The sequence below is a fragment of the Falco punctatus genome (genome assembly GCF_963210335.1).
Source record: "Falco punctatus genome assembly, chromosome: 1".
NCBI lineage: Eukaryota > Metazoa > Chordata > Aves > Falconiformes > Falconidae > Falco > Falco punctatus.
Genome location: NC_137580.1, coordinates 64,234,742 through 64,257,005, shown reverse-complemented (window position 1 = coordinate 64,257,005; position 22,264 = coordinate 64,234,742). Strand labels below are relative to the sequence as shown.

The following is a 22,264-nucleotide window of genomic DNA, read 5'->3' as shown; positions in this document are numbered from 1 at the left end:
ACAGAAGTGAATTGAGGTCTTTCTGGAGAACAGTCACTTCCCTGGGACATGGTCATTAACTTCAAGCAGGGTTTTTAATCTGCTGAAATTCAGAAACGGGGCTAACTTTGTCACTGAAGCACTGCTCTTACAAAAAGCATCAGTGTTTTCCAATAGGTAATGAACGAGCTATATAAGAATCCAGACAGACAAGGTGATTTATTTTCTTTAATGCTTTGAAATTGACTGAAAGATTTCCTTTTCTAATAACTGGATCCAGATTTCAGGCATTCAGTGTAAGAATCTTTACACTGTTAATAAACACATTTGTCTAATGAATATCTCTTGGTAATCTTGCCTGTAATTCAGGAAGCACAAGCACAGCCAAGATAAAAATATGCACACAGCAAAAACTCAAATTGAAGAAAAAAAATCAATTCAAAGTTAAATTACCTATCTTAAATTTCAGTATAAAGGCTACTAGAAATACTGAGTTCTTGAACTTCAATTAATCTTTAGCTATTAAGCCAGAAGGGAAAAATATTCTTTGGAGTATCAGATGGGAAGCTGCAAAGAGCTCAGATTAGCCTGCGGATGGACATCGCCAACACTTAACTCCCACCCATGCCTCCACTGGGCTGGCTAACTCATGCCTCTCTTCGATTCCTTTGGGTTTCTTTTTCCCAGGCATCTGTGTGTGACTGCCTGTATGCATGTGGCATACGTTTTCCAGCTTCAGTTCTCAGGGATTAATTGGCAGAAGTGCTTGTCACGGTTAAGTAATTTTATTTAATTTGCACTGTTTGAAGATATTTGGGCAAAAGGGAAAAATAATTAAAATTTAATTACTTTTTTTCCCCTTCATAATGAGAAACAGTTGCATTTCTTGGAGACTCAGCTGGGAATAGAACATCACTCAGATTTATTGTTAAATATGCAACAATATAAAAAAAAATCAATGATCAATCTCTTGTAATAGAAGAATGACAAGTCCAGGATAGATAAAACAGATCTCTAGAATTCCATATGGAAACATCCAAAGGACTTTCTTACAGGTTTCTAAAACCCCACCAAATACACACTTTTACTGAAAGGCTTGAAGATGTCACTCTAATAACTCACACAAGCTATGGGAAGCGCCACCTTTAGTGACAGGCTAGAGTCTGCCATGCATGTTAAGAGACTTCATAAAACTCCTTTTTTTCTAATTTCAGGGAAAAATACTGTTTGTTTTCTGTAGTTTCAAAGTGGAAAAAAGGGTGACCTAAGCCCTCCTCTCTCCTTCATGTCCTCACTCACTATACACGGCCACCAGAAAAGGATTTGGCTTCCTTAAAAAAAAACAACAACCAAACAGCACAACAACAAAACCAACAAACAACTGGAAAGGTGCAGAGGAGACAAATAAAGGGTGGAATCAAGGAGAAGTAGCCTGGGAGGAAGACAGAGAAATGGTCCAAGCAGGCAGTGATCAGGTCAGGAAAGCTAAAGCCCTGACAGGACTAAATCTGGCCAGGGATGTCAAGGGCAATGAGAAAAGCTTCTATAGGTACATCAGTGATAAAAGACTAGGCTAGGGGAAATGTCGACCCTCTCCAGAAGGAAATGGGAGAGCTGGTTACCCAGGACACAGAGAAGGCTGAGGTACTCAATGACACTGTCACCTTGGTCTTCACTGGCAAGCGTGCCAGCCACACCTCCCACACTGCAGAAGGCAAAGGCAGGGACTGGGAGAATGGAGAGCTGCTCACTGTAAGAGGAGATCACATCCCAGATCATCTAAGGAACCTGAAGGTGCACAAGTCCATGGGACCTGATGAGATGCATCTGTGCAAGTCCTGACAGAACCAGCAGATGAAGTGGCTAGGGCGCTATCCACCACATTTTAGAAGTCGTGGCAGTCCAGTGAAGTCCTCATGGACTGGAAAAGAAGAAACATAACTGCCATTTTTAAAAAGGGAAATAAGGAAGACCTGGGGAAGTACAGGCCTACCAGTCTCACCTCAGTGCCCTGCAATATCATGGAGCAGATCCTCCTAGAAACTACAGTAAGCCTTATGTAAAATAAGGTGGTGATTGGTGAAGGCCAACATGACTTCACTGGCGACAAATCATTCCTGACAAATTTGGTGGCCTTCTATGACAGATTTAGAGCATTGGTGGATGAGGGAAGACCAACTGACACGGACTTGTGCAAACCATTTCATAGAATCACAGAATCATTCAGGTTGGAAAAGACCTTTGAGACCATCAAGTCCAACCATTAACCCAGGACTGCCAAGTCCATCACTAAACCATGACCCTAAGCACCACATCTACACAATTTTTAAATACTTCCAGGGATGGTGATGCATCAAACACCCTGGGCAGTCTGTTCCAATGCTTGACCAGCCTTTCAGTAAAGAAATTTTTCCTAACATCCAACCTAAACCTCCCCTGGCACACGTTGAGGCCATTTCCTCTTGTCCTGTTGCTAGTTATCTGGAAGGAAAGAGCTATTCCCTCCTCCCTACAACCTCCATTTAGGTAGCCTCCTCCTCTCCAGGCTAAGCAACCCCAATTCCCTCAGCTGTCAGTCGTCAGCCTTGTGCTTCAGACCCTTCACCAGCCTCATTGCCCTTCTCTGGACACGCTCCAGCACTTCCGTGTTCCTCTTGCAGTGAGGTGTCCAACACTGAAAACAGTATTCGAGGTGCAGTCTCACCAGTGTTGAGTACAGGGGGACAATCCCTTCCCTGGTCCTGCTGGCCACACTGTTTCAGATACAAGCCAGGGTGCTGTTGGCCTTCTTGGCCACCTGGGCACACTGCTGGCTCATGTTCAGCCGGCTGTCAGCCAGCACCCCCAGGGCCTTTTCCCCCAGGCAGCTTTCCAGCCGCTCTGCCCCAAGCCTGTAGCGCTGTGTGGGGTTGGTGTGACCCAAGTGCAGGACCTGGCACTTCTCCTGGTTGAACCTCATACAACTGGCCTCAGCCCATGGGTCCAGCCTGTCCAGATTCCTCTGCAGACCCTTCCTGCCCGTAAGCAGATCAGCACTCCCCCACAACCTGGTATCATCTGCAAACTGACTGAGGGTGCCCTCAATCCCCTTGTCCAGATCGTTGATAAACATATTAAACAGAACTGGCCCCAGTACTGAGCCCTGGGGAACACCACTTGTGACCGGCCACCAGCTGGGTGTAACCCCATTTACTGCCACCCTTTGGGCTCAGCCATCCAGCCAGCTTTTAACCCAGCACAGAGTACACCCATCCAAGCCATGAGTAGCCAGTTTCTCCAGGAGAATGCTGTGGGAGATGGTGCGAAAGGCTTTACTAAGGTCCAGGTAGACAACATCTGCAGCCTTTCCCCATCCAGTAGGTGGGTCATCTTGTTGTAGAAGGAGATCCAGTTGGTCAAGCAGGACCTGCCTTTCATAACCCTGTGCTGGCTGGGACTGATTCGATACCACCCCACGTGACATCCTTGTCTCTAAACAGGAGAGACATGGATCTGACAGATGGACCATTCAGTGGATAAGGAATTGGCTGGGTGGTTGCACTTAAAAGAGTTTTGGTCAAAGGCTCGATGTCCAAGTGAAGACCAGGGACGAATGTTGTTCCTCAGGGTCAGTACTGGGATCAGTACTGTTCAACCTCTTTGTCGTGACATGGACAGTGGGATTGAGTGCACCCTCAGCAAGTTTGCTGATGATCCCAAGCTCTATGGTGTGGTCAACACACTGGAAGAAAGTGATGCCATCCAGAGGAACCTTGACAGAGGTGGGCCTGTGTGAACCTCATGAAGTTCAACAAGGTCATGTGCAAGGTCCTGCACCTGGGTTGGGGAAATCCCAAGCACAGATACAGGCTGGGTGGAGAATGGATTGAGAGCAGCCCTGAGGACAAAGGCTTGGGGGTGTTAGTGGATGAGAAGCTCAACATGACCCAGCAATGTGTGCCTGCAGTCCAGAAAGCCAACTGAATCCTGGGCTGCATGAAAAGGAGTATGACCACAGATCGAGGGAAGTGATTCTCCCCCTCTGCTCTGCTCTTGTAGGGCCCTACTTGGAGTACTACATTCAGGTCTGGGGCCCCCAACATAAAAAAGTACATGGACCTGTTGCAACAAGTCCAGAGGAGGGCCATGAAAATGATAAGAGGGCTAGAGCACCTCTCCTGTGAAGACAGGTTGAGAGAGTCAGGGTTTTTCAGCCTGGAGAAGACTCCAGGGAGACCTTATTGCAGCCTTCCAGTGCCTAAAAGGGACCTACAAGAACACCAGAAGGGACTTTTTACAAAGGCATGGATGAAAGGAAAAAGGGGAATGGCTTGAAACTGAAAGAGAGTAGATGTAGATTAAAGGAAGAAATTCTTTAATGTGCAGGTGGCAAGACACTGGAAAAGGCTGCCCAGAGAAGCTGTGGATGCCCCATCCCTCAAAATGTTCAAGGCCAGGCTGGATGGGGCTCTGAGAAACCTGGCCTAGTTGAAAGTATCCCTGCCCATGGCTGTGGGGTTGGAGCTAGATGGTCTTTAAGGTCCCTTCCATTCCAAACCATTCTGTAATTTTACTCTGTTCTATGATCTACTGGGCATACATTACTATTATTGGCTGCTCCACGATACACAGAGCCTTTCCTCCTGTGGTCCTTGGCCTTCTGCTATGTCCACTTTCAAACTAGTGCTGTTTAAAGACCTTACTTGCAGGCAGCCACAAAGCTCACCTTTTCCCTGGCCCCCTGTTTGATATCAACAGCCTCAGACATTTTTTTGACACAACCACAATGGTTAACAGGCAACCTCTGTGGGCAAGATGCACCCACAGAGGCGTGTGATCATTCTTGGCCAGCCCTGGGCTATATGGTAGCACGTAACCTCCCAAAACACCAGCGCCTCTGTTCCTACAAAAGATCCTCATCTCCATGGGAAAGGAACAACAGGCTCCTCTAAGCTCCTCCAGTAAGGAAATAGGTCATGTCACAAAGTGACTGGAGGAATCAGGTTAGTGCCATGATGCTAAACAGGTCTCTGCAGTCCATGCACAGAAGTAAGAATCACATTTTAACCTCACGTCAGCAAGCTGTGGATAAACCTTGGGTATGCACAAGCCTATGTCTGCTGCTTCTGTATCCGCAAGCCTTCCTGGGAAGATAAATTAAAGAAATGCACTGATGCATGCTATATTTTTCATGATTATTCCTTCTGCAGATTAAAACCAGTTTTCAAATCAAAGTAGGAATAGGACAGTAAGGTCACTGTAACAAAACCTGTATCTGGAGGTGACCAGCTTTTACAGCTCTGGGTCTACTCGCTAAAGCAAACAGTCATCACTGCTAAATGTCAACTAACTGCAGAAAAAAAACTTTTCACATCATTTCCCCCCCAACCTAGAAGTCATCATAAGGGGGAAATGTAATGAAACATGTAAAGGCCATGGTTTAGCAAGGTGATGCTTACTGCCTTCAACGTGCAAATCGGGTTGCATGGAAATCAGTAGCTCAAAACTCCCACTGGCATTACCCTGTACCAGCTAGCTCCAAAGACATGTAGGAGTCATTTTTGCTAATTTGATTTTTTTTTCTTTGGTTACAGCTGATACACACACTGTCAGCTATGTTGAGGCAATGACTTCCAAACACGCACAAGATCACCATGGTCACAAATTACACTACAAAGGGAAGAGAGGACTTCCCAAGCCTTCCTTGACAGATGCCCATTTTTAAGGTTTCTTCTCTCCATTGAAAAAACAAGAAAGAGGGGGTATCATGTCTACTCTCACAGTGCTTAATCTAATGAAGCCACAGCCTTGATAAAGTGTCTCTTAGGTGGTCAATAACCCTAAAGAAATGTCTAAAGGTAGTTTATCCGAAATATCACAAAATATGATGTTAGAAGGAAAAAATATATTCTGACAGCATAGTATCTCAATTCAAATTAAGACTTTTTTTAGTGCAGCCCATTTATATTTGTATATTAAGAAAATGACAACCTCTTCCACCAGAATTTGCCAGTACAGCAACGCTCTTAATAAAATAAATGGTTATTTACCAAAATGCTTCTTGTATCCTCTATAGTTCACTGCCTTGCATCATCAAATTTTTCTACCCAGTGTAAATACAGGCTCCATAAAAAGAGTATGGGAAACAAAATGCAAAAAAAACCCTAAACCAACAATCAGAAAACCCATTAGGAATTAAATCTTCCAATACCTTATGGAAAAACTGCTGGAACAAGATTTTGCCCTTTCCAATGGACAGATGTTCACATCAAGGAGAAAATTAGAACTTGATGACAAACTCTGAAGTTTAAATGTCACTCCCTACCACTCTGGTTCATATAAAAATGGAAGTGGCATTAAGAGAGCAGTATGCAAGCTCTGCAGACTGGTAATTTCTTCTAATTGAAAAGCAGAGTTTACAGACACATTTAGTAACACTAATCATAAAGTACACATCTGAAAGTAGAAGGCTTTCTTGATTTTAGTGCCCAGAAAGCTGTTTTCTCACTGCTAGTGAACTATTTGCTTTCACAGTCTATTCAGGAATTTCACACTCCATGGGACAAGTTTCTAATACCTTTAAAAAAAATCTAAAAATCTCAGACCTACCCATAACTGTCACAGAAAGCAACCTCCTGAGCATCTTCAGAGCAAGGTGCAAAGCATGCAATTCAAGAAGCACAATTTTGACTTTTTATGTACGATGCAAAAAGGCACAAAAAGGAGTCACTGACTAGGCAATATAACCAAAACATTTACAACGTGAATACTATTTTACCTCTTTAACACTAGAGGAGAATATCCACCCAAGAAAGGCACTCCATGAAGTGATGCAATGATTGTCTGTGTGCCTTTCTGTAAGGTACACTCCAGTTAAGTCATTAGGCTCAGTACAAGAGGAAGCGGATGAAATCCAATCGAATGCATTACAGAGGTCAGACTAAATGAGCTAATGGTCCCTTCTGGTCTTAAAAAATCTATTAATCTAATTTAATTCTCTGTTCCACTCTTCATACCAGAGTCAATTTAAACTCATTTATATGAGAAGAACACATTACAACAGCCTAACACAACATACCATGTTCTGACTGTGCAGTTTTAGTCTGCCCAAAAGCTTCATCTACTTCCCATCGAGCTCAGGAGGCGGCTTTGTTTATCCATAAAGAGAGCTTGTATTTACAAGCAAGGCACCAGGCAGAGGCACCTCTTTCAACACAACACTGGATGAACCTGCATCTGAAACTATATGAATTGACCAGAAACTTTCCACACCGCTTTCCACCTTGCCTTGTTTTTTGGGTGCTAGTGTTCCTCACTCAGATCTGATACTCGCCACGATGAAGAGCACAACACTGTATTCAATAAAATCTGTTCCAGTCACTCCGAGGATATCTCCTGCGAATAACTTGTAACACTTAATATTGCACCAAGAAAATACTTGGCAGTCACTGTCCAGTGAGAAAAGCAAGCATGTAGATGCAGAAGGCCAAAAATAGTCATGGCTGTAAGTCCCTCCAGTGTATACATATAATCCTGTGAAGCAAATATATTTTATTACCTCTCCCTCAAAAAAACCCATACAAACAAAAAAACCCAACAAAAAAACACACCCCAAAAAAACCCCCACCAAACACACACACACAAAAGCCAACAACCAAAACCAAACCCTCTTTTTCTTCTCCATGCAGCCTTCCCATAGTATTTCCCTCCTTCTGTAGACTCAGTGTTCACATTACCATTACCAGTCATTTGCTTAATTCAGCAGTACAAGAACACAAAACATCACATCAGGCTGATTGACTTCAGCAAACCACAGCATCCTTCTTACACATGCCTTGGATAGAGGGAATAATCTAACACAGTCAGAAGGGCAACTGAATTTGAGGCCGATATACAGGGGCTCACAAAAGCTCTTCTTCACACGGTATATTGGAAAGACCCTGCAAATGGACTAAGGATTTCTTCTCTGCTGGCATATCTATACTTGATGCCACTTTCTCTCTGCTTGCAGCACACACACAGCCCTTTCCCCATCTCAGTCCTAACATCAACAGATAAAAAAGAACCGCTGAGCTGCCTAATGCCTCATCTCTTCAGTAGCTATGTTAGTTTATTCCAGCTATTTGAGGGAAGCATGAATGGCATCCCAGTAAGCCAGCTCACACTGGAATAAAGGCAGCTGATTTTCCCACCCTCTGTTGTGGCCAGCGTATGACTTCCATAGTTTTCTGCTGTGATATTTCTTTCCTCCCCCCCCCCCCCCCCTTTTTCAGTCTCAAGCAGCTGATACTCTGTGAGAACACAGAGCCAAGGAGCTGCATAGCATGAAACACCCAGTTTGCTTATTCAATCTTTTTAAACCAAATCCCATGTTTCAGTGAAATGTGCCTTAACTCCTGTTTCCTCTCAGCACATTTTAACCACGCAAAAATCCTATTTACAGTGAAAAAATCCCATTACAGTGAACAATCACTACATTCTTTTAATGGACACATCTCTTTCACCTAAGCCTTCATCACTGCCTTTGCCCTCCAATCATGAGTACACCCTTAAAAAAAGTCTTTTCAAATAAAAATGTATGACAGATATTATGAATCAAATTCTTACTGATATTCACTATTTGTTCCAGCTTACAATTTATACTGATACATATGTACATCTATTCGGATGGTTTAGACACAAATCAGGAAGTCAGAAAGTCTCCCACCGGCAAAATGCAATTTCTTCCAGGGCAAACAGAAATCCACTGCAGACTCGCTCCTGAAGTTCCTAGTCCAAACTCCCACAAACTTCAGAGGATTTGTATGAATAATGGCTGAGCTGAAACTCTCCAGGCACTTTAGGATTTTGTCCCAGAAACTCTTTCATTATATTAAACTTTACTCATGCATACTCGGCAGACTCATCTGAAAGAAATGGACACCGTTTTATTGTTTTTTTTTTCACAACCCAACTCTCCTGATTTAGCATAGTTACTAATGCCAAAATGCACTTTAAGCTGTGCTTCAAAGTGCCTATTATCTCTTTTCTCTGGAATCTGCCTATCTTCCCCTATCAGGTTGCCGACAGCATCACTAAATAGCATTTCACAGCCATTTGTGGCTGGTCCCATTTCTTCCAGAATGTGGAGATCTTCAAAATGGCTAATGAGATTCTTTTTGTACCTTTAATCTAAATTCCCTTCCTATCAGCAATCCATCAAATCCTACCCTACCATGAGAGTTCAGCTGGACTTCTGAGCATTTCCATTCCTCAGGTATGCCTTGGGGTACTTTTTATCAGCACAGTTATACCTCATGTGTCTGGCAAGCTGACTTGCTGCCACATCTTAAGGATGGGGAGATGCTAAGGGCAGCACAACTTTCTGAAGTCACAGGAAGGTTCTGTAAAGCCTCCCCGTAAAGGTTCAGTGATTTTGTAGCTTACTTGTAAAGAGCTTTTTATGTCTTTTTAACCTGAGTATCAAGGCCAGGAGTATGAAGGGCATCCAGGGCATCCTCTGCTTGCTTGCACTCTAAAGCAGAATATGGCAGGGTATCTACATCTGCTTTCTTGGCTTTATTGGTTAAAAAAAGGAAAGAAAACCTCTAACGGCAGCACTGCAGAGTGCTGGCAGCATTGAAGAAGTTAATTAGCAACATTGAACTAGACTTCAGGAGACGAGTCTTAATAAGTGCTGCTAAAAATATTACAGTAGTCATTTCTAGAACAAACACAATCAGTGGCAGACAAGCGAGGAGAGCGATCCAGACCCATGAACTGCCATGGTGGAGGTATTTTTGTAAAGGAGCAGGCATAAAGGCTGCTCATTTTAAAAACAGTAGAAAAACCCCCAAGCTGGCACATGAAGAAAGCATCCAGGACCCCATGCCCCAAGCTAGGCTAGTGTCCCGGCAGCCAGGCCAGAGCAGAGCTGAAAGGAGCAGAAGGTGTTTGCACCATACAGGGCCAGTCTTGAGGAATCAGGTGCACAGATACAACCCAAGGTGAGAGGATAATGCCTTGAGCAAAAGCCTGGCAGGTTATAAGCCTTTTTTGGGGTAGGAGGAGAGAAGCTAGCAGAGGGAACAGCTCAAAAATAGAACATCCTCGAGTCTCTTGTTGGGCTAAACCCCCAGCCTTGTGCAGATCCCCCTTCACTGCACACAAGATAGAAAAATCTGCTGACCAAGGGATAAACAATGCATTTGTCACTAAAATCCATGCATAAAAATCCAATGCTCAAAAGCTGTCTCTAGTATATGATGCAGTCCTCTCCTGCAAAAAGGCGGCCTCGGACATTTGCTCCATGTCACATTTCAGTTCTTGCCTCTGGGAAACAGCTCAGACCCAAAGGGCTGGCACACTCATAGCTGGGTTTGATGCAAAGTATTTGCATCGGACTGATAAGCTGCGGTGGATATCAGTGTGACAACCTGGTGGTCTTGAACTTAATGAAATGACAATTAATCATAACTCCAGGCTAACTCCTCAAGTCAAAGAGCTCGCTGCAGAAGAGGAAAAGCCAACATCCTTCATACACAGTTAATGCTTTTTTCCCTATGCAATCACCCTGCTATCTTCGGCGGTACTTCCGATGCTTGCTGCCAGGAACAGCCATCTCAGCTTTTCAGACATGTTCTTGGCAAGGTGCTTTCACCCTCCTGGTGTTTGACAGGATTATAAAGCGCCGAAGTCTCCGTCCTTCTTTTGTTTTGAAGCTTGAAAGTGAAGTTTAGCTTAATCATTTTACCTCTTGCTGATCTTCCCCCAGTTCAACCGTCCTGGCTGCCCGCCGGCCCAGCACCCAAGGGAGGACCCCAGCCCACAGTTATTAGCTGTGACTCCATGGCATGCAGGTCTTACGGCAGATTCCTGTCTGGTTTGCTATGGTAACAATGACCTCAAGGAGGATGCCGCAGTATTCCTTTTAGCTTCTGGGTGGGGTAGGTCTGCTGTATCATTTTCTCAGGCTGGCTCAAATAGGTGCCTCAGAGTTGGGAGCAGTGACCCAAGGCAAAGGAGGGCTCCTCCACCTCCCTTTGGTAAGGCTATCTCCTGTGCATGGTCCTACTGAGAAGTACACGTTTATTCAGGAGGAACAAGCAACCACGCATTTATTTGTACTGGAGAGGTAATGCAGATACTCGCACTGTGCTAACCAAACAGTATTAATATTTATGAAATGCTCCACAAAGGGAGTACTTTGAGGCTGAATAATCTTGCACTTTTTAAGGATTGTTTGTGAGATGGTAGAGGAAAGAGCTTTCCTAACAAAAACCAGAAATCCCTAATTCCAGAAAAGTGTCCAGTAGTATACTTTTCTGTCTTTTCTTTTTTTAATCAAACACTGCTTAAAAAGAAGGAAAATTTGAAACAGGATAAAAATAAAGAGACAAATGAGGCTTCAAAATGGGGAACAAATGCAATTCTGGATCCTAGCACACCCCAGTTAAGTGAAATATCTTCCTGTCCTTCTGAGCTTAAGGTACCAGCTGGCCAGCAAATGTAGGCTGAGGTGCCAGCATTGTTATAAAAGGCGTGCTGCTTTCTTCACCTCCGGACTTAGAGATGTCCTCCTATCATAAACAGCAAAAAGGGGCTGAAATTTATAGAAGAAATGGGACACATATATGGGCAAATATTAGAGGATAAAAGCTAGGGCTCCAGTCATGGTGCTTGTTTAGCAGAGGCTGCTGAACGCGAGTGCTGATCTCTCTGAAAAACTCTAGCAACACTGTGCAACCAGCAGCTGTCACTGTAAGCAATGAAGAGGAACAGGAATGAGAGAGCTAGGGATGCTCCTAGATGGGAGGAAAGGAACTGGAAAATAAAAAACAAAGGAGAAGCCACAATTAAACACTCAGCAGCTCCCTAAAAATGGCCCTTGTCCACCAGGAGAAGCTGCTTATCAAAATAGCTCGGCTAGCCTTTTAAAATGCAGCCCAAATTCAACTTCAGAGATGCTAAGTGTGGCTTATATCAATGGGATCTCGAAGCGATGGCAATTCATATCCTGTGCACAAGTGGGATTTAAGATTCGACAGCCCTTTTGATGCGTTTCCCAGGCAAGGATGTAGGGCGTTAAAGGCAGGCAGAGCAGGATGCCGCTTCCAGCTACCTATTAGCACGTGACAGCTTTGAAACATTCAAGATCCTCTGCCCACTATCCACATTACTCAGCTGTCAAAGGAAAGGCCTCAGATTTATGATGTGAAAATTACATTTTAACGAGGTGTCACATGTGTTTAAAGTTCTTATTCATCACCATACTGCCATATCTTTTACCCAAGACACAAATGCACTTAATTAGCATATTATAAGGACAGAGGTTTCACCTTATCTGCATTGTAAAACTGCTTTAGGAAAAAAAAAAAAACCCACAAAACAACAAAACCACAACCTAACCACTCTTACTGAATAAAATGGTTGCAATCACATGTGAAGAGAGCGTCCCACAATATTTAACAACATGTGGAGAAGTTTGACATGCGCCCTCTGAGTTTTTTTAAATATCACAGATATGGATGGAAGGTTCGTATCACATTCAATTACTGGACTGGCAGTCCACAGTGTTAATATGCAATCTATGGAAGCCACTTAAGCACAATGAGGTTGTATTAGAAGTCTTATGTCATATCACTGTCCTCCTTATGTATTGGGCATATGCATTTATTAACTTCATACATCTTTTAAATACCCTGTGTTGTAATGCCTGGGTTTCCCTGACATAATTTAAAACGGGAGGTCTGTATTTCCCATCTGACTGGAAATGGCTGCCAGGACTTCCAAGTCCCAGACAAACACAGAAGGGATCCTTATCCCGGTTCAAGTCCTTCCCTGGACTTCTCCACTGCTGAACTACAGGACAGGCTCCAGTCTGTACCCCTGGTCTAAATGTACAGCTGTGCTCATCCCGAGCCCCCACGTGAGAGCTGCTGGCACTGGCATGGGGCACCTCAGACATTTAAAGACAAAACTTTCTTCTTCTGATCTTTTTGCTGCCCAGGAATCCCTACGTGGTGCCCAGGCAGGAGCCATGACCACCTGGGGAGGTGCAGAGATGCAAAGCCAGGAGATGTGTGTTTGTATGCAGCACGGCACTGGGAAGTATGATGGGAGCACTTTACCTTTTTGGAGAGGAGGATTTGTTGATATTTTCTTGAATTTGTTTACACAGACTGTATCACAAGTGGGTGATGATTAAAACAGGTAACTCTGGTGAATATTAAGACCGATCAGGTTGCAGAAAATTGTTCATTCAGTTGATACAGCCTTTCATTTCTCTGTCTGCACATGTCTAGTGGGGCACATAAAAAAATAACCTGAACAATTCTCTAGGTTCAACTTCTTGAAGAATTTCATAGAAAATACTGTTAGAGTTGTAGAGCTACTCTCACTATCACTTCAAATTAGCAAACTCAAGAGCAGCTACAAAGAAATAGGCCAAAAGCTCAGAAGCATTTACGGAGAAGCATCCTCCAGAAAGCTCATTTTATGGCCATACAGCTCAAAGAAAATTGCTTCAAAGAATTTTGGCATAGTCAAGTTCACTTCTTGAACGTAGACATCAATGACAGGTTTCCTGGGATGTGCAGGCACTGAGGAGTGTTTACTTTCAAAACTGCTTTTGGGATAAACAAAAACAATCCCAGTCAAAAGGGAAATAAAAAGAGTGCGACAAATCCTTAAAATGCTCCCATTTCTGAGAAAAATGAACAACTGGTTTTAATTCAATCAAGAGCACAGAATTGCTTTTAGATGAGTTAAATTCAGCTTTGTGCCTCACATAAGACTTCAGAGTATTTTGTCTTCCTTGGTACCTTCAGCTGCTACAGAAGCTGAGCACAGAGACTCCAGGTTTTGACAGTCATTTACCAAGGAATAAAAGCTTATTTTTTTTAACAGCGGGTGAGAGAAGCTCTGTGACAGTGAAGATCTCAAATATGTTCCAAACCTACATGCACAAACATACCTCTAATTAAAACTCATAGAAGATATTTAATCACTGTGAAGAGCCAGAGGATGTGATCCCTGCCTTTCCTATAAGCTAAGCAACTCCTGCTGCCTCCCATTTTCCCTGAATGGTTTGGAAAACGACAGAAAATGTTTTATTCTATGTGAACTGAAGCTCCCAGCACCTATCTTTTATTTCAGATGTCCTTGAAATGTATGATACCAGAGATTTCAAATACGTTTCAAATATGTTACTGGCTACTTAAGTAGCTAAATGTATCACTTTCCTTGTTAAGATCGATTTGTGATTTTAAGAGCTCTTCTCCTAAAACTTCACCCTTAATTGTTTTTTAACAACCAATTTGTTCAACCCATCAATTTTATAATCTTTCTTTTATTTTCTAATTAAGCAGATATTGTTTACATATTTTGCTACTCAAACTGCAGCCCTAGGGAAAATGGCTGCATTGAACATTGCCTTGCTTTAAACAAGAGAAATACTAGGATTTTGGAAGAGGAGAAATACATATCCACAATCCAATCTTGTAAAAAATAAATAACTAAATAACCAAATAAAAACATCCTGGGTCTTCTGTTGCATCAGCTCCTGATCTGCTCTTTGATGGAGGAGCTGGGTTTAAGCCAGCCATATATTTAGTATTATATAAAGCAATGCAGCATGAAATTCGGTGCTAACCAAAACATATGTTGCACTGAACTTGGAAGAGACACGGTCTACCAGCTCCTCTCTGAAAAAAAAAACCAAAACCTGGTGTCAAGCTCACCCATTCAATTCAAAATCAGTGCTCTGTTTGATTTACTCAAAAAATAACATTTATACTAGCCAGGCTGTACAGGTAATAGAGCAGTAAACTCCGTTTGCAAAGCTATTTTTCTTCGCATTGAAATGCTTTGGCCCATTTGAGCTATGTCAATGAGAATTTTACTTGCTGTCAGAGCAGTCCTCGCAAAAGTCCTCTAAACCCGCAAAACAGTGTGGTAATAATGGGATCCGTATGCATTTCTGTCAAAAAGGAAATCTCAGAAATTTTCAGAGAAGAGAAACACACGTAAAATTCAGCTTTGTGGCCACATTCTATGATTTTATGTGCACCCTCAGTAAGTTTGCAGATGATACCAAGTTGTGGGGGAGTGCTGATCTGCTGCTGAGGGCAGGAAGGTTCTGCAGAGGGATCTGGACAGGTTGGATTGATGTACCGAGGCCAAACATACGAGGTTCAACCAGGAGAAGCGCCGGGTCCTGCACTTGGGTCACACCAACCCCACACAGCGCTACAGGCTTGGGGCAGAGCGGCTGGAAACTGCCTGGGGGAAAAGGCCCTGGGGGTGCTGGCTGACAGCCGGCTGAACATGAGCCAGCAGTGTGCCCAGGTGGCCAAGGAGGCCAACAGCACCCTGGCTTGTATCCAAAACAGCGTGGCCAGCAGGACTTGGGAAGTGATCAATCCCCTGTACCCGGCACTGGTGAGGCTGCACCTCAAATCCTGTGTTCAGTTTCGGGCCACTCACTGCAAGAGGGACACTGAGGTGCTGCAGCGTGTCCAGAGAAGGGCAGCGAAGCTGGTGAGGGGTCTGGAGCACAAGGCTGATGAGGAGCAGCTGAGGGAACTGGGGGTGTTTAGCCTGGAGAGGAGGTGGCTCAGGGGGACCTTATTGCTCTCTACAACTGCCTGAAAGGAGGCTGTAGGCAGGTGGGGGTTGGTCTCTTCTCCCAGGTAACAAGCAACAAGACAGGAGGAAACAGTCCCAAGTCATGCCAGGGGAGGTTTAGGTTGGATATTAGGAAAAACTTCACTGCAAGGGTGGTGAAGCATTGGAACGGGCTGCCCAGGGAGGTGGTGGAATCCCCGTCCCTAGAAGCATTTAAAAAAACGTGTAGATGCAGTGCTTAAGGACATGATTTAGTGATTGACTTGGCAGTCCTGTGTTAACAGTTGGACTGGATCATCTTCAAGGTATTTTCCAACCTAAAGGACTCTAAGATTCTACGATTACAAAGCTATCAAAAAGTGCACGAGAAGAACATCAGAAGAGGTTCACCACATTCCCTGACATCAGTTTCACCCTCTCATTTTTACCACCCGAAGCCAAAATTTTTTTTCAGTTTTCCATCTGGGGCACTGGGGAATTTTAAATTGTCATCCAAACATGAGTGAAATTAAAGGGGCTTCAATCTAGAGTAACACAAGGACAAATCAAATCCTTGCATGTCACAGAATTTCAGTCCTACGCAAGGTTTTCACCTGCTCTCCTATCTCACCAGTTTAGACTGGGGAAAAGGGGAAAACCACTTTCTTTTATATAGGAAACTTTTTCACTGATTATGGCCTTTTTTAAATTAAAGACAGTGTTACTGACAATGGTCACTGCATGAAAAAATGGCAGCAGAGAGTCTGCTGTAATACCTGGAAATGATTCACTGAAAAGGAAAGGAACTCTGTGAAATAGAAGGGATGCAATTGATTTTCACTCCTTGGGGATAACCAATAGCTCACAAATTGCTGTTTCACTCCACCACTCAGAAAGTACATGCTCATCATTAAGCCGGGAGAATGAGAAGTATTACTTCATTTTTTGCTCATCTGAGATCTTGCAGAGGTCAACATAATTGAAAACATTCCTGCTCCTCTCTTAATAGTCACTTGGTTTTGTTCATCTACCTCTCAAGATTTCCTTCTCCCCTTCCTTACATTTTTGTATAAAAATGAGAAATTCATTGCCATTTTACTATTTTTATTCCACCCCTCCCAAGATTTTCATATCCAGAGTTTCTGTCAGCATTTCTTGATTCATTTTTTATACGGATAACAGGCTGCACACAGGAAAAGAAAAATAAAAGCTCAGCAAACAGAAACCTCTTGACTTCTTTTTTGCAATCTGAAGCCCTGAATCCACTCATCCACTTCCGAGTTTCTTACTAACAAAGAAGTATGTTTTGGGAATAGCCATGTTATGAATCAAATTGTTTACTGTCCAAATTATATTAATTCTACCTTTCCTCTTAGTTTTTCAGCCTTTCTGAAGTACACAGTCCACCACAGGAACAACCTGATAGCTATGACTACATCATGTATAGCAGTAAACATTTGAAAATGATTGAGCAAACGCTGTTTAGAAATTCCTGAACCGCTACATGAGTTTGGCCACAATCTAGGCTAAGTCATTTTACTAATGAAGTGGCAACTGTGAACATAATACTTGCAAAACAATGAAGTTGGTAACGTTAAGGGAATATAATCCAACTAAGTAATTACTGGCATAATTTCTAACAGAAAAAAAAGGTGGAAAAGCTGGGAATCCTCTGGGAGCCAGATGCTCCTCTCTTACAGAAAGTATAGTTGTCATGAAATGCTTTTTTTTTTTTTTTTTTAAAAAAAAAAAAGCAGCTTTAAGACATCAACAATTTGGAGGATTTTGTTGTTGATTCCCGCCCCCGCCCCCCCCCCCCCCCCCCCCCCCCGACTCTAGACCCACACTTGTGGGTGCATGCACATGCACGCAATTGGTGGTGGCTTCCTTAAACAGCCCAAACTGCTCCAGTTTAATCCAACAAAACCATTTAAGCTGGCTGGCAGTTTCGACCCAGCTGTTTGCAGTGACAGCAGCTTCCATGCTTTGTTTTGCCAAAATTCCTGAAGAAGGGAAGATAATCTGATGTATGGAGGAAAATTCAATTAAGGAGAAAAGACTGCTACCCTATGATGCAAACAAAGGCATGGACATTTGAGGACTGTTTCAGGTTAGTTACGGATAGCACGCTCCTTTCTTCATTTCATTTCAAACTAAGATTATTAAAAAAAAATATTCTGCATGTATTAATGTCTTAATATCCAACACAGTCTTGGGGTAGGGCTTAATTTACAGACAGCAGGCAGATCAGTAAGACGGGACTGTACTTCAATTTTATACCCTATTTGCAAGAAAAACAGACAGCCCGATTCAGATTTTGGCTCAGTATTAAAACTCTTACCTGCTCTGCTGTCCAGTGGGCCAAAATCCAAAGAATATTTCACAACATGATAGTTGTTCCATACATAAAGGAGGTTGTCCCGGGGATTATAATCCACAGCAGCAATGTACTGGTAGGAGTTTGGAAAGGGCACATCCACCATGCTATCCTTGCTTTGGTCAGTGTTATAGATGTAGTCTATTTTATTCCCTGTGGCTTCATTGTCATCATCTTCATACACAGACTTCACCACATATAAAATCCCACAGATCATGAAGGCATTAGAAGCTGACCTCTTGTCATATGCAGTATCCCACGTCCCTTCAATCCTTAACGTGTAAGGGTTTAACTGACTAATGACTATTTTGCCATTATTTTGTTCTGTTGCATAGATTACCCATAGCCCGTTCTCATCCACAGCCAGGTCTATATCAGACTTGCCTCCCCAGCGGTAGGGAGAGGTGTCGTGGTAATTTGCATTAGCTATAATAGCCTCCCCGCTTTTTATCCTTGTCCGCAAGTCAAACTTGACTATGTTCCTGGTTCGCTCCTTGTTGAAGAACAAAGCCCCATCATACACCACGAACCCTGTGCCGTCCACCCGGTGCGGGAGTTTGTAGGTTGTAGTTGGCCTCCCAGCAATGAAGTCATCCTTGGAGGAGTACTCCGTCAGCGTGTCTGTCCGGTATGGTGTCCAGGGCATGTAGTAGATCTTGTCAGACGCCTGCAGAGGGTCCTTGCACCAGGCACCAGATTGGTGGTCAGATTCAAACAAGTGTTCGCTCTGGTATACTCCTTTCAGCAGTCCAGGGCAAAGAAAAACTGTCAGAGGGGAAAAAAGATTTTAAAACAAAAAAAAAAAAAGTTAATGACAGGCCGGGGTGGATGGACCAAACACCTCAACAGCTTTTAGTTCTGGAGCAGAGGACACCTGAGATCAGAGGAAATCCAAGAGCAATGCCTCGTAGCTGGAGACTAGCCTTCCTGCTGGCCATGTCTCTACAAAGAGATTTGCTCCACCAAACTGATTTCACTCCACGCCTCCCCCTCCCCAGCTTTCTCTATTAACTGTGGCTCATTTTCTTACTGCTTTTCAAATCTGTTTTTACAGATGTACTTACTTGGACCACTCGCCTTTGTAAACTCTGAAATGAATATGTGCCCCCAAAGGATTTCTGGGTTTGTATTTCCAGATTATATTCTGCAGTGAATCTGTACCTACTAGGTGAAGGGGTAAACTCCTGGGGAATTGATCCACATATTTATTTAACAGCCCACAGAAGAGTGGCCTAGAAATGGAAATAAGAGAAAGAAATTCCCATCCTTACAGCCCAAGCAATATTAAATATTTACAGGGTACCAACAGCAAAGCAGAGGCGAATCCCTAAGCAACTAGGAAAAGCGTTTAAAGCAGAGGGAGCAGAGGGGGAAACACCCATCTACAGGTCTGTAGTGTAACTAGAAATGAGGCTTTCAAAGCTGCTACAGGACACAGGAAACATGCAGTCCACACAATTAAAAATGAATGACGTATGGATGCTGAAAGGAAAAGACAAGGAAGGAAGGAAGAAAGGAAAGAAGGAAGGAAAAGAATAAAGTTTACTGGAGAGGAACCCAAGGTCTAGATTTTAATCAGTTAAAAAATGTCCTGTTAAATATAGTAGTAATTTAAACTTAAAAACATATACCTTCTATTGTTACATGAGAGGAGCACAGAAGAGCAGTTTGACTAACTGGGGGTGCTTTGCTGCTCAGACTTCAGGGGGGCTGAGAGGGGCCAGGGCATGCTCACTGCCTGGGAGGAGGCTCGAGTGGTGCCTGGCTGACCTTGGCATCACGAGAATGCCAATGCCAAGAGGCCATCCAGCTGGATGGAGAGACAAAAGGTGGGATGCTGTGGAGCAAAACTGGCTCACTCAGCCCTCATCATCCCTGGTAGCACCCTCCTGACCTGGAGGCACTGCACCCGCTTTGCAGGGAGAATATTTGTTGGTTATTTGTAATGCTGATCTCTGTGAGCATGAGTAGCACAATAACCATGACAATGGGATGGGCAGCAGGGAGGTGTGAAGAGGTGTCCCACCACGCTCCGCTCCTGGTAGTGCAGGGCTGGCAGATTGGATCCTGCATTCATGCTCCCTGCTTAGAGCATAACCCAATTATTTTCGGAAATGCAGCAATTGGTAATAGCCTCTGGAGAGTGAGACAGGATGAAAATCAGATTTAGTAACTGGTGTAAAAGTACATTGCTCTATTGGACTCCAAGTATCCACCCAGAGTTGCTGAATAAAGGGGCGCCATTTCCAAGAGATTTTTATGCTGTAATTAGATATACTTATGCACATACATACATACATATGCACACTTTCTAAAATCTTTGGGCCAGGAGAAGCATGAGTTATCTAAACCTTTGAATAGAAATTTAATGAAAAAAGTGGCACTGGTAAAAAAATTTCAGCAAAAATGAGTTATCTGGTGAAGTTGAGCAGCAGAGATACTAAATAAACTTTAACAAAAAAGTAGTGAGAATTAATGACAAAGTATTTCAACTAAAACGTTAAACTGTTAAATAACTTAGCCTATACATAAGTAATATATATATATATATAATTGGAAAGGTATTTAATTACCTTTTTGTTCCACTTCTATTGTAGAGAGAGAGGTAAAGAGAGAAAGGAGAAAAGAGAATAGATTAATGGTACTGTATTGGCCAAGTACTTTTCTTTACCTCTTTCACATGAAAAGGAAGCTTTATTAATTTACTTCAGTATGTGAACATTTTATATATATATTAAAAGTCTTTCCTCTGATACACACTGGATAATACGCAGACAAGCTGAACAAAATACAAATAAATTTTAACTTTACAAAAATCTTTAAGAAGAAAAAACCCAAACTCAACACTTGGGACATACCAAGCTTCATAAACTACTTGAGATACCTCAATAGCAGCAGCCTTAGACTAATTTCATAGAGCAAAATGAAATACCCATACACTGAAATATGACCGATACAGATTTATGTATAAAATAAAAACTCCAGGGAGAAATTTTATAGAATCTACATCTTTATGTATTTTGCCCAGATCCTGTAGAACAGAGATCCCTATTTTAAGCAGGAGACTATTCCCGTATGACATAAATATACTCCCTTGTGACACAAACAGAGAATTTACGAGTCAAATACTTTGGTGGACATTCATAGAGTCTGGTCCTATGACTCTGAGAAACAAGCTTTAGTATGACTTGGAATAAAACATTGAAAATACTGTAATACTTACATGATTTACAAGAACTTGAAGACTTACAGTGTTAACGAGTTAAAAACATATAAGCACTATTTAAAAAGCCCAGCCCCAGAACTGGCTGGATATTTTTATGTGCATTATTCACCATGCATAATAATGCTGCTGAAGAAGCTGCATCCCTTCAGACAAAACTCCTTGCAGTCAGAATAAATAAATGCAGTGCACTTTTTAATTGCTAAATGCTCAGCACCAGTTTCTACAGCCAAGAACCTCCTCCAAGAGGCATTGGGGGCCCTAATCCAAAAGCCACCTGTGGTCGTGGCACAGACTCCTTCTTCTTCCAGCACGGTGAGGCCCCCAGCAGCTTCTGCACACCCAGCCCTGGGGGCTGCTGGTTCTGTGGGGCCTTCTCCCCAAAGGTGTGGGAGAAGACAGGCCCCATAAAATATCACTGAGGGAGAAGTGAGAATGTGCCAGCAAAACAGTATGGTTTTGACAGCTGAAAGATCTCTGTTCAGAGGAGCGAGACAGGAATGCAAAGGCATGCACGCATGCTTTGGTTTTGCTTGCCTAGAGTTTGCTCCAGCCTCTTTCAGGCCGAGACACTTGCCAAACGACTGTCCTCTGGTGCTGGGACTGCAAACCCCTTTGCATTGAGAAGTCTCATTCATTTGGATGGGAAACTGCAGGCTCAATGGAAGAACAATTTCAGGGTAAGAGTGCAAATGCATTGGCTAGACATGTGGATACGCGCTGTGCTGTGTGGGGAGGCATACATCTGGAGCCAACTGCAGCTCCCAAAATGAATGTTTCCAAATTTCAAAACAGCCTTTTCTACCTGGGCTTTGATTCAGGCTCCTTTCTACCTCATAATAGGTTAAGGTTAAAGGCACAAGCTTTCACTATGTGGCTATCAGGGCTCTAGGGAGTACGGATGATGCATTTCCGTGCAAGCACCTGGTTTTTAAAGGGAAAGAGCCAGCAAGATTAAAAGGCACCAGACCCAGCAACTGGAGAAACTTACACAGCAGTTGCTCCCCCTGTCCGAGGCTGTGGCTGGCCGCAGTTAAGTAAGGTAGTTAGAAAAACATTAAATGTCCCTGGTAAAAGCAAGAAAGCAACACTACATAGCCCCAAATGTATGGCTTCACACT

General features: G+C 43.1%; 1 protein-coding gene across 9 annotated transcripts in view; it reads right to left on the bottom strand.

Annotated features, from left to right (window-relative positions):
• ADGRL3 (adhesion G protein-coupled receptor L3) overlaps positions 1–22,264 on the bottom strand; it is a 359,731-nt gene that overhangs the window by 187,300 nt on the left and 150,167 nt on the right. For all 9 annotated transcript variants that reach the window (XM_080378662.1, XM_080378666.1, XM_080378664.1 and 6 more), the window contains one exon: positions 17,885–18,685. In XM_080378662.1, the coding sequence (XP_080234788.1) occupies positions 17,885–18,685 (801 nt within the window). The remainder of the gene's footprint in view (positions 1–17,884; positions 18,686–22,264) is intronic.